At 38.4% G+C, this 17,443-nt stretch overlaps 1 protein-coding gene across 1 annotated transcript in view; it reads left to right on the forward strand.

Moving 5' to 3' along the window:
- Nucleotides 1-17,443, forward strand: part of PDK3 (pyruvate dehydrogenase kinase 3) — a 301,385-nt gene that overhangs the window by 253,713 nt on the left and 30,229 nt on the right. The window contains exons 9-10 of the mRNA XM_053706421.1: nt 8,291-8,401; nt 11,866-11,979. Coding sequence (XP_053562396.1) covers nt 8,291-8,401; nt 11,866-11,979 — 225 coding nt within the window. The remainder of the gene's footprint in view (nt 1-8,290; nt 8,402-11,865; nt 11,980-17,443) is intronic.

Raw genomic sequence — 17,443 nt, forward strand, 5'->3', positions numbered from 1 at the left:
AATAAAAAAGAATTACACCTAATCTAATAGCCCTATCAAAATAAAAACAAAACCCTAGCCTACAATAAACTACCAATCATTGCCCTAAGTTAAACAGCTCTTTTACCTGTAAAAAAAAAATACAAAGACCCCCTAACAGTAAAACCCACCACCCAACCAACCCCCCAAAATAAAAAACCTAACTCTAAAAAAACCTATTTGTATGGGCATTGCCCTTAAAAAGGCATTTAGCTCTTTTGCGGCCCAAACCCTAAACAAAACAAAAAACACCCAAAAAAACCTTTTAAAAAAACCTCTCTCTAACCCCCAACGATCCACTTACAGTTTTTGAAGTCCCACTTGAACGATCTTCATCCAGGTGACGAGAAGTGTTCATCCAGACGGCCTCTTCTATCTTCATCCAGGCAGCGAAGTCCTCATCCAGGTGGCGAGAAGTCTTCATCAAGGCGGCCTCTTCAATCTTGATCCAAAAGCCAATATGATTTTAGCAGCTCTAATTCCTATTGGCTGATTCAAATTTTTCAGCCAATAGGAATGCAAGGGACGCCATCTTGAATCGCGTACCTTGCTTTGAAGATTCAGTGTACGGCGGCGACCGTATGAAGAGTATGCTCCGCACCAGATGTCTTCAGGATGGACCTGCTCCGCGCCGCCGGGATCAAGATAGAAGATGCCGTCTGAATGAAGATTGAAGAGGCCATCTGGATGAAGACTTCTCGCTGCCTGGATGAGGACTTTGCCGCCTGGATGAAGATCATTCAAGTGGGACTTCAAAAACTGTAAGTGGATCATTGGGGGTTAGTGATTTAAGGGTTTTTTAGTGTTTTTTTTTTTAGTTTAGGGTTTGGGCAGCAAAAGAACTAAATGCCCTTTTAATGGCAATGCCCATACAAATGCCTTTTTCAGGGCAATGGGTAGCTTAGGTTTTTTAGATAGTTTTTTTTTTATTTTGTGGGTTGGGGGTTTGTAATTTTAGTGGGTCTTTGTAAAAAAAAAAATAAGGTAAATGAGCTGTTTAACTTAGTGAAATGCCCTACAATATGCCCTTTTAAGGGCTATTGGTAGTTTATTCTAGATTAGGTTTTTTATTTTGGGGTGTTTTTTTTTTAAATGGGTATTAGAATATGAATAATTTATTTTTGATAATTTGTTATTTTGTGTAATGTATTTTTTTGTTTTGGGGTGGGTTTTTGATTTTTAGATTAGGGCTTGGGCATTTCATAAAAGAGCTGAATGCCCTTTTAAGGGCAGGCAAAAGAGCTAAATGCCTTTTTAAGGACAATGCCCATACAAATGCCATTTTCAGGGTAATGGTTAGATTAGGTTTTACTTTATTTTTATTTTGTGGGTTTGGGGGGTGAGGGTTTGTATACTGTTAGGGGTGTTTGTTTTGTTTTGTAGCAAAAGAGCTGTTAACTTTAGGGCAATGCCCTATAAAAGTCCCTTTTAAGTGCCCACAAAAGGCTTTTTTAAGGGCCCTTGGTAGTTTGGGGGTTGGGGGTTTGTATACTTTTAGGGGGGGTTTGTTTCCTTTTGTAGCAAAAGAGCTGTTAACTTTAGGGCAATGACCTACAAAAGGCCCTTTTAAGGGCCCTTGGTAGTTTATTCTAGATTAGGCTTTTTTATTTGGGGGTGGTTTTTTTTTTAAAGTGTATTAGAATAGGAATAATTTTTATTTTTTTTGGATAATTTTATATTACCAATTGTTAAAAGTCCCTTTAAGGTACAGAACACTGAAAACAATGTGATTTGTATTAGGCATAATATTAAAGTTTAAACATATGCAGGGTTCTTCTTGTGTAGTTCACCTATATTCCCGAACTTTTCTATAGAAGAGAGCTCTCATTATATTTTGTGGAGACTCGCCACTCGCAGGAATAAAGGCTAGGCAAGCCTAAACATGCTTTTTTATGTTTTTGCTTGCAAACTTTTGATCATCAGGCCCTAAGTATTAGGCTTTGGTATGCAAACAAAGAACATATAAGGAAGCATGTGTGTGTACAAAAAGTGATACAATTAAGAGATCTAATTTCCCTGCAAGTTCATTCTATTTTAATGGGTTGTGGTTTTAAAGAAAAAAACAGCTATTTCATACTCTAAATAAAAAAAAAGGATGCAACTTCTCATACATTTTATAATATGCAGCTGGTATAACATGTAATTGGAAACACATTAAGTGGTGTAGTATTTTTGGGGACACCAAAATGTATCCTAGACTTAGGACCTAACTTACCTATACCTGAACTGAAATCTGCAAAAAAACATAATTTATGTAAGAACTTACCTGATAAATTAATTTCTTTCATATTGGCAAGAGTCCATGAGCTAGTGACGTATGGGATATACAATCCTACCAGGAGGGGCAAAGTTTCCCAAACCTCAAAATGCCTACAAATATACCCCTCACCACACCCACAATTCAGTTTAACGAATAGCCAAGTAGTGGGGTGATAATGAAAGCAGTAAAAAGCATCAACAAAGGAATTTGGAAATAATTGTGCTTTATACAAAAAAACATAACCACCATAAAAAGGGTGGGTCTCAAGGACTCTTGCCAATATGAAAGAAATGAATTTATCAGGTAAGTTCTTACATAAATTATGTTTTCTTTCATGTAATTGGCCTTGAGCTAGTGACGTATGGGATAGCAATACCCAAGATGTGGAACTCCACGCAAGAGTCACTAGAGAAGGAGGGATAAAATAAACAGCCATTTTTCGCTGAAAAAAATAAATCCACAACCCAAAATATAAGTTTATTCTCATAAATGAAAAGAAAAACTTAAAACATAAGCAGAAGAATCAAACTGAAACAGCTGCCTGAAGAACTTTTCTACCAAAAACTGCTTCCGAAGAAGCAAATACATCAAAATGGTAGAATTTAGTAAATGTATGCAAAGAAGACCAAGTTGCTGCTTTGCAAATCTGATCAACTGAAGCTTCATTCTTAAAAGCCCATGAAGTGGAGACTGATCTAGTAGAATGAGCTGTAATTCTCTGAGGCGGGACTTGACCCGACTCCAAATAAGCTTGATGAATCAAGAGCTTTAACCTCGAAGCCAAGGAAACAGCAGAAGCCTTCTGACCTTTCCTAGAACCAGAAAATATAACAAATAGACTAGAAGTCTTCCTGAAATCTTTAGTAGCTTCAATATAATATTTCAAAGTTCTTACCACATCCAAAGAATGTAAGGATCTCTCCAAAGAATTTGTAGGATTAGGACACAAGGAAGGGACAACCATTTCTCTATTAATGTAGTTATAATTCACAACCTTAGGTAAGAATTTAAAGAATTTAAATGAAGTCCGCAAAACTGCCTTATCCTGATGAAAAATCAGAAAAGGAGATTCACAAGAAAGAGCAGATAATTCAGAAACTCTTCTAGCAGAAGAGATGGCCAAAATGAACAACACTTTCCAAGAAAGTCTTTTAATGATTAAAAAAATCATAGGCTCAAAAGGAGGAGCCTGTAAAGCCTTCAAAACCAAATTAAGACTCCAAGGAGGAGAAATTGATTTAATGACAGGCTTGATCCGAACCAAAGCCTGTACAAAACGGTGAATATCAGGAAGTTTAGCAATCTTTCGTGAAATAAAAAACAGAAAGAGCAGAGAGTTGTCCCTTCAAGGAACTTGCAGACAAATCCTTATCCAAACCATCCTGAAGGAACTGTAAAATTCTATTAATTCTGAAAGAATGCCAAGAGAATTTATGAGAACAACACCATGAAATTTAAATCTTCCAAACTCGATAATAAATCTTTCTAGAAACAGATTTATGAGCTTGTAACGTAGTATTAATCACTGAGTCAGAGAAACCTCTATGACTAAGCACTAGGCCTTCAATTTCCATACCTTCAAATTTAATGATTTGAGATCCTGATGGAAAAACGGACCTTGAGACAGAAGGTCCGGCCTTAATGGAAGTGGCCAAGGTTGGCAACTGGACATCCGAACAAGATCCACATACCAAAACCTGTGAGGCCATGCTGGTGCCACCAGCAACACAAACAATTGTTCCATGATGATTTTGGAGATCACTCTTGGAAGAAGAACTAGAAGCGGGAAAATATAAGCAGGTTGATAACACCAAGGAAATGTCAACGCATCCACTGCTTCCGTCTGAGGATCCCTGGACAGGTACCTGGGAAGTTTGTTGTTTAGATAAGAAGCTATCAGATCTATTTCTGGAAGACCCCACACCTGAACAACTTGAGAAAACACATCTGGATGGAGGGACCACTCCCAATTGTCTATACCTGGGAAATGAACCGCAGAAATTAGACAGGAGCTGGATTCCGCCCAAGCAAGTATCCAAGATACTTCTTTAATAGCTTGGGGACTCCGAGTCCCACCCTGATGATTGACATATGCCACAGTTGTGATATTGTCTGTCTGATAGCAAATGAACGGTTCTCTCTTCAACAAAGGCCAAATCTGAAGAGCCCTGAAAATCGCACGAAGTTCCAAAATATTGATTGGTAATCTCAGCTCTTGAGATTCCCAAACCCCTTGTGCTGTCAAAGATCCCCAAACAGCTCCCCAACCTGAAAGACTTGCATCTGTTGTGATAACAGTCCAGGTTGGTTGAACAAAGGAAGCCCCTTGAATTATACGATGGTGATCTAACCACCAAGTCAGAGATAGTCTAAATTGGGATTTAAGGATATTAATTGTGATATCTTTGTATAATCCCTGCACCATTGGTTCAGCATACAAAGCTGAAGCGGTCTCATGTGAAAATGAGCAAAGGGGATCGCGTCCGATGCTGCAGTCATGAGACCTAAAACTTCCATGCACATAGCTACTGAAGGGAATGACTGAGACTGAAGGTTCCGACAGGCTGCAACCAATTTTAAACGTCTCTTGTCTGTTAAAGACAGAGTCATGGACACTGAATCTATCTGGAAGCCTAAAAAGGTGACCCTTGTCTGAGGAATCAAGGAACTTTTTGGTAAATTTATCCTCCAACTATGTTTTCAAAGAAACAACACTAATTGATTTGTGTGAGATTCTGCAGAACGTAAAGACTGAGCTAGTACCAAGATATCATCCAAATAAGGAAACACTGCAATACCCCGCTCTCTGATTACAGAGAGTAGGGCACGAGAACCTTTGAAAAGATTCTTGGAGCTGTCGCCAGGCCAAAAGGAAGAGGAACAAATTGGTAATGCTTGTCTAGAAAAGAGAATCTCAGAAACTGATAATGATCTGGATGAATCGGAATATGAAGGTATGGATCCTGCAAGTCTATTGTGGACAAATAATGTCCTTGCTGAACAAAAGGCAGAATAGACCTTATAGTCACCATTTTGAAAGTTGGTACTCTTAATAAACTATTCAAAATTTTCAGATCCAGAACTGGTCTGAATGAATTTTCTTTCTTTGGGACAATGAATAGATTTGAATAAAACCCCAGACCCTGTTCCTGAAACGGAACTGGCATGATTACCCCTGACAACTCCAGGTCTGAAACACACTTCAGGAATGCCTGAGCCTTACTGGATTTGCTGGGATGCGTGAGAGAACAAATCTTCTCACAAGATGTCTTACTCTGAATCCTATTCAGTACCCCTGAGAGACAATACTCAGAATCCATTGATTTTGGACAGAATCTATCCAAACATCCTGGAAAAATCTTAATCTGCCCCCTACCAGCTGAGCTGGAATGAGGGCCGCACCTTCATGCGGACTTAGGGGCAGGCTTTGGTTTCTTAAATGGCATCACAAATATTATGATTAGCATGTTGAAACAAGCGAACAATGCTAGACAAATCAGAATCCAATTCTTGTTGCGCTAAATTTTCCAACCAAAAAGTTGATGCAGATACAACATCAGCCAAAGAAATTGCAGGCCTGAGAAGATGACCTGAATACAAATAAGTTTTCCTTATTCAAATTCAAGTTTCCTATCTTAAGGATCTTTAAAAGAAGTACTATCTTCCATAGGAATAGTAGTACGTTTAGCAAGAGTTGAGATAGCCCCATCAACTTTGGGGACCTTTTCCCAAAACTCTATTGTAATTGCTGGCAAAGGATACATTTTTTTAAACCTTGAAGAAGGAATAAAAGAAGTACCAGGCCTATTCCATTCCTTAGAAATCATATCAGAAGTAGCACCAGGAACTGGAAAAACCTCTGGAATAACCACAGGAGGTTTATAAACTGAATTTAAACATTTACTAGTTTTAATATCAAGAGGACTAGACTCCTCAATATCCAATGTAATCAACACTTCTTTTAACAAAGAACGAATATACTCCATTTTAAATAAATAAGTAGATTTGTCAGTGTCAATATCTGAGGAAGGATCTTCTGAATCAGATAGATCCTCATCAGAGGAGGAAAATTCAGTATGTTGTTGGTCATTTGAAATTTCATCAACCTTATGAGAAGTTTTAAAGACCTTTTAGGTTTATTAGAAGGCGGGATGGCAGACAAAGCCTTCTGAATAGAATCAGCAACAAATTCTTTTAAATTCACAGGTATATCTTGTACATTAGATGTTGAAGGAACAGCAACAGGCAATGTAGTATTACTGATGGACACATTATCTGCATGTAAAAGTTTATCATGACAACTATTACAAATCACAGCTGGAGATATAATCTCCACAAGTTTACAACAAATGCACTTAGCTTTGGTAGAACTGTTATCAGGCAGCAGGGTTCCAACAGATACTTCTGAGACAGGATCAGATTGAGACATCTTGCAAAATGTAAGAGAAAAAACAACATATAAAGCAACATGATCAATTTCCTTATATGGCAGTTTCAGGAATGGGAAAAAATGCAAACAGCATAGCCCTCTGACATAGAAAAAAGCAAGAGACATATAGGAATGGGGCTTTAAATAATGAAATTATTTGGCACCAAGTATGATGCACAACGTAACTGAAATTTTTTTGGCGCTAACAATATCCGGATATGACACACTCACGTCACTAACGACTCAACCCTGTGCAAGGAACTTACGAATTTGCGTCATCGGACGTACCTTTGCGCCAAAAAATTCCCGCGCCAAAAATTATTCAACAAACTGGCATTTTGAGCACTCGTGGGCCTAATTTTGCCCGCAATTTTAAAGAAAAAAGCAGTCAATTTGAAAAAAAGACTAAACCCCAGGTAAATGGGTAAAAATATTTTTTTCCCCAAATATGAAACTGACAGTCTGCAAAAGGAAATACATAAACCTGACTCATGGCAAATATAAGTACAATACATATATTTAGAACTTTATATTAATGCATAAAGTGCCAAACCATACCTGAGGTGTCTGAAGTAATGAAAGCATACTTACCAAAGACACCCATCCACATATAGCAGATAGCCAAACCAGTACTGAAACAGTTATCAGTAGAGGTAATGGTATATGAGAGTATATCATAGATCTGAAAAGGGAGGTAGGAGATGAATCTCTACGATCGATAACAGAGAACGTATGAAATAGACCACTGTTAGGGAAATCACTGCATTCAATTGTTAATACTCTTCACGTCCCTCTGACATTTGCTGTACTCTGAGAGGAATCGGGCTTCAAAATGCTGAGAAGCGCATATCAACGTAGAAATCTTAGCACAAACTATAGGAGGCAAAGTTTGTAAAACTGAATTGTGGGTGTGGTGAGGGGTGTATTTATAGGCATTTTGAGGTTTGGGAAACTTTGCCCCTCCTGGTAGTATTGAATATCCCATACGTCACTAGCTCATGGACTCTTGCTAATTACATGAAAGAAACTTGGGTGGGGTGGAACACTAAAGAGATCTTGGAGTTTTTCTCCTACTTCTCTGTCTTATATGTTATATGTTATATTTGGAGCTAAACAAATCTTAAAGGGAAATGAAACCCAATTTTTTTCTTTCATGATTTAGGTAGAACATACAATTTTAAACAACTTTCCAGTTTACTTCTATTACAAATTAGCTTCATTCTCTTGGTATCGTTTTTTGAAGAAGCAGCAATGCACTACTGGTTTCTAACTGAACACATGGGAGAGCCAATGACGATCAGTATATATATATATGCAGCCACCAATCAGCTGCTAAAACCTAGGTTCTTTGCTGCTCCTGAGCTTTCCTAGATAAACCTTTCAGCAAAGGATAACATGAAAACGTAGAAGTAAATTGGAAAGTTGTTTAAATGGCATGTTCTACCTAAATCATGAAGAAAATAAATTTGGGTTTAATGTCCCTTTAATATTGCCTTAGGCTGTTAGAATGGATTTCTTTTTTTTCTTTTGTATGAACCTTAACAACATAAGTATTTGTAATAATATAATTTCATTTTATCTAGATAAGTGATCAAGGTGGGGGAGTCCCATTGAGGAAGATTGAACGTCTGTTTAATTACATGTATTCAACAGCACCTAGACCCAGTTTGGAACCTAGCAGGGCTGCACCTTTGGTAAGTTCTCTTATCTTTCTAAGTTGCACATAGTAAAAATCTATAACTCACATATCTCAGTATCCGATCTTGTGTCTTTGTTAAAGATCACACTTATTATATATATCAGAACAGTATTTTTATATTATATATTTTATATGCATGGCATATTTTTGCATTTCCATGTTTTATTTTTTTTCTATTGGACCATATACATTTTTTAGACGTATGGGGTATACTTAAATATTTATATTAAACAGAATGTCAGTGGCATAATGTGTATTTTATTCTTTTGTGAGTTTTGTAAAATGTAAATATTTTGCTATTTTCGTTTATCTCATGAAACTATTCTCCCCTTTCTCACATCAGGCAACTTCCTTAAAGGCATATGAGACTCAAATACTTTATTTTGTGATGCAGACAGAACTTACCATTTTAAAAAGTTTCCAATTTACTTCTATTATTAAATTTGCTTTGTTGCCATTATATTCTGTGTTGAAGAGATACCTAGGTAGCCATCTGCAGCACTAAAGGGCAGGAAATAGTGCTGCCATCTAGTGCTCTTGCAAATGGATAACATTCTTGCAAAACTGCTGCCATATAAAATAAAGATACCAAGAGAACAAAGACTAATTGATAATAGAAGTAAATTAGAAAGTTGTTTAAAATCGCATGCTCTATCTGAATCATGAAAAAACATTTTTTGGATTTTATGTCCCTTTAACCCCTTAACGACCAACGACGTATGGGGTACGTCCTGCAAAAAAATGCAGTTAATGACCAAGGACGTACCCCGTACGTCGTTGGTCTTTGAAAGCAGTGGAAGCGATCCTGATCACTTCCAACTGCTTTCATGTTATAGCAGTGATGCCTCGATATTGAGGCATCCTGCTATAACATTTTTTAGCCCACCGATGAAGAGAGAGCCACCCTGTGGCCCTCTCTGCATCGGCCATTGATGGCCATGTTCGTTGGTGGGTGGGAGCTTACCAAGGGAGGCGGGTGGGCGGCCATCGGTGGGAAGGGGGGCGGGATCGAGTGCGGGCATGCGCGCGGGTGCGCGCGCGTGAACTGAAGCGGGTGCGCGCGCGTGCACGGGAGCGGGCGCGCATGCGCGCGGGCGGGTGGGAGCCCTACACTATGGAACAATGATGGTACTCGGTGGGAGTGAGGGTGGGCTTCTAAAAACTGGTTAGCGATCTGGCAGGGGTTGGGGGGTTGGGGGTTGAGGGAGGGCAGCTACACTACAGAAAATAGTATTTTTCTAAAAAAAACTAAAAAAAAAATATTTGATTTTAAACTGGGCACTGGCAGACAGCTGCCAGTACCCAATATGGCGCAATAAGGCAGAGAGAGGGGGGTTAGAGAGCTGTTTGGGGGGGGGATCAGGGAGGTTGGGGGCTAAGGGAGGATACTACAGAACATAATTATTATTTAAAAAAAAAAAAAACCAAAAAAACTCTTATTTTAGTACTGGCAGACTTACTGCCAGTACTTAAGATGGCAGGGGACAATTGTGGGGTGGGGGAGGGAAGAGAGCTGTTTGGGAGGGATCTGGGGGTGTGATGTGTCATGTGGGAGGTTGATACCTACACTAAAGCTAAAATTAACCCTGCAAGCTCCCTAAAAGCTCCCTAATTAACCCCTTCACTGCTGGGCATTATACACGTATGGTGCGCAGCGGCATTTAGCTGCCTTCTAATTACCAAAAAGCAAAGCCAAAGCCATATATGTCTGCTATTTCTGAACAAAGGGGATCCCAGAGAAGCTTTTACAACCATTTATGCCATAATTGCACAAGCTGTTTGTAAATAATTTTAGTGAGAAACCTAAAATTGGGAAAATTTTACGTTTTATTTTTATTTGTTCGCATTTGGCGGTGAAATGGTAGCATGAAATATACCGAAATGGGCCTAGATCAATACTTTGGGTTGTCTACTACACTACACTAAAGCTAAAATTAAAACTACAAGCTCCCTACATGCTCCCTAATTAACCCCTTCACTGCTGGGCATAATACACGTGTGGTGCGCAGCGGCATTTAGCGGCCTTCTAAATACCAAAAAGCGATGCCAAAGCCATATATGTCTGCTTTTTTTGAACAAAGGGGATCCCAGAGAAACATTTACAATCATGTATGCCATAATTGCACAAGTTGTTTGTAAATAATTTCAATGAGAAACCTAAAGTTTGTGAAAACATTTGTGAAAAAGTGAACATTTTTTTTTATTTGATCGCATTTTGTAGTGAAATGGTGGCATGAAATATACCAAAATGGGCCTAGATCAATACTTTGGGATGTCTTCTAAAAAAATATATATACATGTCAATGGATATTCAGGGATTCCTGAAAGATATCAGTGTCCCAATGTAACTAGCGCTAATTTTGAAAAAAAGTGGTTTGGAAATAGCAAAGTGCTACTTGTAATTATTGCCCTATAACTTGCAAAAAAAGCAAAGAACATGTAAACATTGGGTATTTCTAAACTCAGGACAAAATATAGAAACTATTTAGCATAGGTGTTTTTTAGTGGTTGTAGATGTGTAACAGATTTTGGGGGTCAAATTTCGAAAAACTGCGTTTTTTTTCCATTTTTTCCTCATATTTTATAATTTTTTTTATAGTAAATTATAAGATATGATGAAAATAATGGTATCTTTAGAAAGCCCATTTAATGGCGAGAAAAACGGTATATAATATGTGTGGGTACAGTAAATGAGTATGAGGAAAATTACAGCTAAACACAAACACCGCAGAAATGTAAAAATAGCCTTGGTCCCAAACGGACAGAAAATGGAAAAGTGCTGTGGTCATTAAGGGGTTAAGTGCATAATTTATATATAATATTCAAATCTTTTTTTTCTTTCTATACTTTTTTTATGAGGATGCCCCTAGGGTGTCCTCTGACAGTATCTATCAGCTTTACAATCTCACACTGTCATTTTCTTAGGTGCTGTCAGGCTTTATCCTTTCTTAACCAGCTAACTCCTCCATGGTGGCCTCAATTTGGCCTTCAGGGCTATTCCAGTATTGGATTCATTCTTTTTGGTCAATATTAGTTTTAGAGAGCAGGGGTAAACAAATTAGAGCATTTTCTTTTTACGATTGTATATCCCTTTAAGACATTTCATTGCTTTATTGGGCACATGCAAATATGGAGAACTTTAGGTTACACCCCACATTTTTGTACAGGGTAATACATTACCACATAATACTTTTGGGGTTACCTGATTAAAAATTGCTGAAATGGAAAAATTCTGTCTTCAAGTAAAAATTGGGCACATACATTAAAAAAAACGTAGTTTATTTACTTATTAACATAATTATATTTTTGGGACAGTAGCGACACCAGAGAAATATAATTTTGAAACTCAACAAGTTATATTACCTTTCACAAATCTAATAAATTGATTTGATACAGTTTTATTCAACATATACAACTTATGAAGACACATAAAATTAATTTCTCTCTCTTGGATTTTAGGCTGGATTTGGATATGGGTTACCCATATCTCGGCTTTATGCTCGGTACTTTCAGGGAGATCTCAAACTCTATTCCATGGAAGGTGTTGGAACAGATGCTGTCATTTATCTCAAGGTAATAATACAGAAGATACTCACTATACAGATCTATATAAGAGACTACAACAATAAATAGAAGAGGAGAAGGGCTTATCTAAAGAGCTTACAATCTTTAGATTAATGGGTGAGGAAAAGTTTGGTATCTTGTTACATTGCAGTTGCGACACTGGCAGATCAAGATTTGTTTTCTCAGTAAGAATAAACGGCTAGATTACGAGTTTTGCGTTATGAGTGAAAAAGCTTCATAACCATGCTTTTTCACTACCGCTGGTATTACGAGTCTTGCAGGTATAGCTGTACCGCACACTTTTTTGGCCGTAACGCAACGTAACTACCGCAGCTTTCAAAAAGTCCTTTTTCAATGGGACTTCCATAGCGCCGGTATTACAAGTTTGCCTGTCCGGCCAAAAAGTGAGCGGTACAGCCTATAACTACAAGATCCGTCCTGTAAACTGAAAGTCAGTAGTTATGGGTTTTATATTACAAAGCCGTAACATAAAACTCATAACTAAAGTGGTAAAAAGTACACTAACACCCATAAATTACCTATTAACCCCTAAACCGAGGCCCTCCCGCATCGCAAACACTAAAATTTAATTATTAACCCTAATCTGCCGCTCCGGACATCGCCACCACTATAATAAACATTAACCCCTAAACCACCGTACTCCCGCATCGCAAACACTAGTTAAATATTATTAACCCCTAATCTGCTGTCCCTAACATCGCCGCAACCTACATTACTGTTATTAACCCCTAATCTGCTGCCCCCAAAATCGCCACCACTATACTAAAGTTATTAACCCCTAAACCGAACCCTAAGTCTAACCCTAACGTAACCCTAACACCCACTAACTTTAACATAATTTAAATTATTCCAAATAAAAATTACAATTAATACCTAAATTATTCCTATTTAAATCTAAATAAATACTTACCTCTAAAATAAAACCTAAGCTAGCTACAATATAACTAATAGTTACATTGTAGTTAGCTTATGTTTTTATTTCACAGGTAAGTTTGTATTTATTTTAACTAGGTAGACTGGTTACTAAATAGTTATTAACTATTTACTAACTACCTAGTTAAAATAAATACAAATTTACCTGTAAAATAAAACCTAACCTGTCTTACACCAACACCTAACATTGCACTACAATTAAATAAATTGCATTAATTAAATACAATTAACTAAATTACAAAAAAAAATAAAAAAAAAAATACACAAAATAAAAAAGAAATTATAAAATATTTAAACTAATTACACCTAATCTAATAGCCCTATCAAAATAAAAAAGCCCCCCCAAAATAAAAAACCCCTAGCCTAGCCTAAACTAAACTGCCAATGGCCCTTAAAAGGGCCTTTTGCGGGGCATTGCCCCAAATAAATCAGCTCTTTTACCTGTAAAAAAAAATAAATACAAACAACCCCCCAACAGTAAAACCCACCACCCACACAACCAAACCCCCCAAATAAAATCTTATCTAAAATACCTAAGCTCCCCATTGCCCTGAAAGGGGCATTTGGATGGGCATTGCCCTTAAAAGGGCATTTAGCTCTTTTTCGGTGCCCAAACCCCTAATCTAAAAATAAAACCCACCCAATAGACCTTTAAAAAACCTAACACTAACCCCCGAAGATATACTTACAGTTTTTGAAGACCGGACATCAATCCTCATCAAGCCGGGAGAAGTCTTCATCCAAGTGGGCAGAAGTCCTCAACGAAGCCGGGAGAAGTCTTCATCCAAGCGGCAAGAAGTGGTCCTCAAGGCGGGCAGAAGTCTTCATCCAGATGACATTTTCTATCTTCATCCTTCCGACGCGGAGAGACTCCATCTTCAAGACATCCTGCACAGAGCATCCTCTTCTGTCGACGGCTACTGAAGAATGAAGGTTCCTTTAAGGGACGTCATCCAAGATGGCGTCCCTTGAATTCCGATTGGCTGTAGAATTCTATCAGCCAATCGGAATTAAAGTTGAAAAAATCCTATAGGCTGATGCATATTTTAAGGGCAATGCCCATCCAAATGCCGTTTTCAGGGCAATGGGGAGCTTAGGTTTTTCAGATAGGATTTTATTTGGGGGGTTTGGTTGTGTGGGTGGTGGGTTTTACTGTTGGGGGGTTGTTTGTATTATTTTTTTTCCAGGTAAAAGAGCTGATTTCTTTGGGGCAATGCCCCGCAAAAGGCCCTTTTGAGAGCTATTGGCAGTTTAGTTTAGGCTAGGGTTTTTGGGGGGCTTTTTTATTTTGATAGGGCTATTAGATTAGGTGTAATTAGTTTAAATAATTGATCATTTCTTTTTTATTTTGTGTAATTTAGTGTTTATTTTATTTGGTAATTTATGGCTAGATTACGAGTTTTGCGGTAAGAGCGGCTCGATACTAACTTGCAAGTTATTTCCACCGCTCACCTCCCAATAGTGCTGCTATTACAGGCTTGCAAAAATCCGGCGTTAGCAGGCAATATTGCAGTGTTGAGCAAAATTGAGCTCCATACCGCACTCATATACCAGCGCTGCTTTAAGCTGGTTTTACGTGCTCGTGCACGATTTCCCCATAGACATCAATGGGGAGAGTCAGCTAAAAAAAAGCCTAACACCTGCAATAAAGGAGCGTAAAGCTCTGTAACTCAGCCCCATTGACTCCTATGGGGAAACAAAAGTTATGTTTATACCTAACACCCTAACATAAACCCTGAGTCTAAACACCCCTAATCTGCCGTCCCCAACATCGCAGACACCTACATTACACTTATTAACCCCTAATCTGCCGGCTGCCGCCCCCGACATCACCGACACCTACATTACACTTATTAACCCCTTATCTGCCGCCCCCCCAATGTCGCGCTACCTACATTACGCTTATTAACCCCTTAATGACCGGACCGTTTTTCAATTTTCTTACCCTTAATGACAATGGCTATTTTTACATTTCTGCAGTGTTTGTGTTTAGCTGTAATTTTCCTCTTACTCATTTACTGTACCCATACATATTATATACCGTTTTTCTCGCCATTAAATGGACTTTCTAAGGATACCATTATTTTCATCATATCTTATAATTTCCTATAAAAAAAATATAAAATATGAGGAAAAAATTGAAAAAAACACACTTTTTCTAACTTTGACCCCCAAAATCTGTTACACATCTACAATCACCAAAAAACACCTATGCTAAATAGTTTCTAAATTTTGTCCTGAGTTTAGAAATACCCAATGTTTACATGTTCTTTACTTTTTTTGCAAGTTATAGGGCCATAAATACAAGTAGCACTTTGCTATTTCCAAACAACTTTTTTTCAAAATTAGCGCTAGTTACATTGGAACCCTGATATCTGTCAGGAATACCTGAATATCCCTTGACATGTATATATTTTTTTTTAGAAGACAACCCAAAGTATTGATCTAGGCCCATTTTGGTATATTTCATGCCACCATTTCACCGCCAAATGTCATCAAATAAAAAAAAAAGTTCACTTTTTCACAAATTTTGTCACAAACTTTAGGTTTCCCACTGAAATTATTTACAAACAGCTTCTGCAATTAAGGCACAAATGGTTGTAAATGCTTCTTTGGGATCCCCTTTGTTCAGAAATAGCAGACTTATATGGCTTTGGGGTTGCTTTTTGGTAAGTAGAAGGCCGCTAAATGCTGCTGCGCACCACACGTAAATTATGCCCAGCAGTTAAGGGGTTAAATTAGGTAGCTTGTAGGGAGCTTGCAGGGTTAATTTTAGCTTTAGGGTAGAGATCAGCCTCCCACCTGACACATCCCACCCCCTGATCCCTCCCAAACAGTTCTCTTCCCTCCCCCACCCCACAATTGTCCCCGCCATCTTAAGTACTGGCAGAAAGTCTGCCAGTACTAAATAAAAGGAGTTTTTATTTTTTTTAATAAAAAAAAATAAAATGTTTTAGCTGTGATGGACTCCTGCCTTAGCCCCAACCTCCATGATCCCCCCCCCCAGCAATCTAAAGCTCTCCCCTACCTAATTGCCGCCATCTTGGGTACTGGCAGCTGTCTGCCAGTACCCAATTTGCCCCCCAAAAAAGTGTTTTTATTATTATTTTTTATTACCAATTTATTTTTTTCTGTAGTGTAGCAGCCCCCCACAATACCCCAACCCCCTCCCCCTCCCAGATCCTCATATATATATATTTTCCCCCCTCTTCCCACTCATTGGTGTCAGTGTGGGTAGGTAATCGCGCGCGTGCGCGCGCACCCGCGCGCGCACGCGCACGCGCATGCGCGCCCCCGCACGCTCCCGGCACCCGGCGTGCACATTGCACTTACAGGAGCCGGATGCCGGGTAGCGATGGGCCGCCCACCCGCCTCCCAGTTGCGCTCCCACCCACCAACGAACCGGCCGCATCGCTACCGGTGCAGAGAGGGCCACAGAGTGGCTCTCTCTGCATCGGATGCTTTCTAAGGGTATTGCAGGATGCCTCAATATCGAGGCATCACTGCAATACCCTGAGAGCTGCTGGAAGCGATTGCGATCGCTTCCAGCACTCTCTTAGACAAGTGACGTACCAGGTACGTCCATTGTCACTAACTGCAAGTTTTTGCAGGACGTACCTGGTACGTCACTTGTCATTAAGGGGTTAAACTCTAATCTGCCGCCCCCTACCTACACTTATTAACCCCTAATCTGCCGTTCCCAATGTCGCCGCCACCTACCTACACTTATTAAACCCTAATCTGCCGCCCTCAATGTCGCCGCCACCTACCTACACTTATTAACCCCTAATCTGCTGTCCCTAACATCGCCGCAAACTACATTACTGTTATTAACACCTAATCTGCTGTCCCTAACATCGCAGCCACAATACTAAAGTTATTAACCCCTAAACCTAACCGTAACACCCCCTAATTTTGATATAATTAAAATAAATCTAAATAAAAATTATTATCATTAACTAAATAATTCCTATTTAAAACTAAATACTTACCTATAAAATAAACCCTAAGCTAGCCACAATATAACTAATAGTTACATTGTAGTTATCTTAGGTTTTATTTTTATTTCACAGGTAAGTTTGTATTTATTTTAACTAGGTAGACTAGTTAGTAAATAAAAACAAAATTACCTGTAAAATAAAACCTAACCTGAGTTACACGAACACCTAACCTTACACTACAATTAAATAAATTACATTAATTAAATACAATTAACTAAATTACAAAAAAAGACACTAAATTACACAAAATTAAAAAGAAATTATCAAATATTTAAACTAATTACACCTAATCTAATAGCCCTATCAAAATAAAAAGCCCCCCCAAAATAAAAAACCCTAGCCTACAATAAACTACCAATTGCCCTTAAAAGGGCCTTTTGCAGAGCATTGCCCCAAAGAAATCAGCTCTTTTACCTGTAAAAAAATAATACAAACAACCCCCCAACAGTAAACCCCACCACCCACACAACCAAACCCCCCAAATAAAATCCTATCTAAAAAACCTAAGCTCCCCATTG

The sequence above is a fragment of the Bombina bombina genome, chromosome 3 (genome assembly GCF_027579735.1).
Source record: "Bombina bombina isolate aBomBom1 chromosome 3, aBomBom1.pri, whole genome shotgun sequence".
In the NCBI taxonomy this organism is placed as follows: Eukaryota; Metazoa; Chordata; class Amphibia; order Anura; family Bombinatoridae; genus Bombina; species Bombina bombina.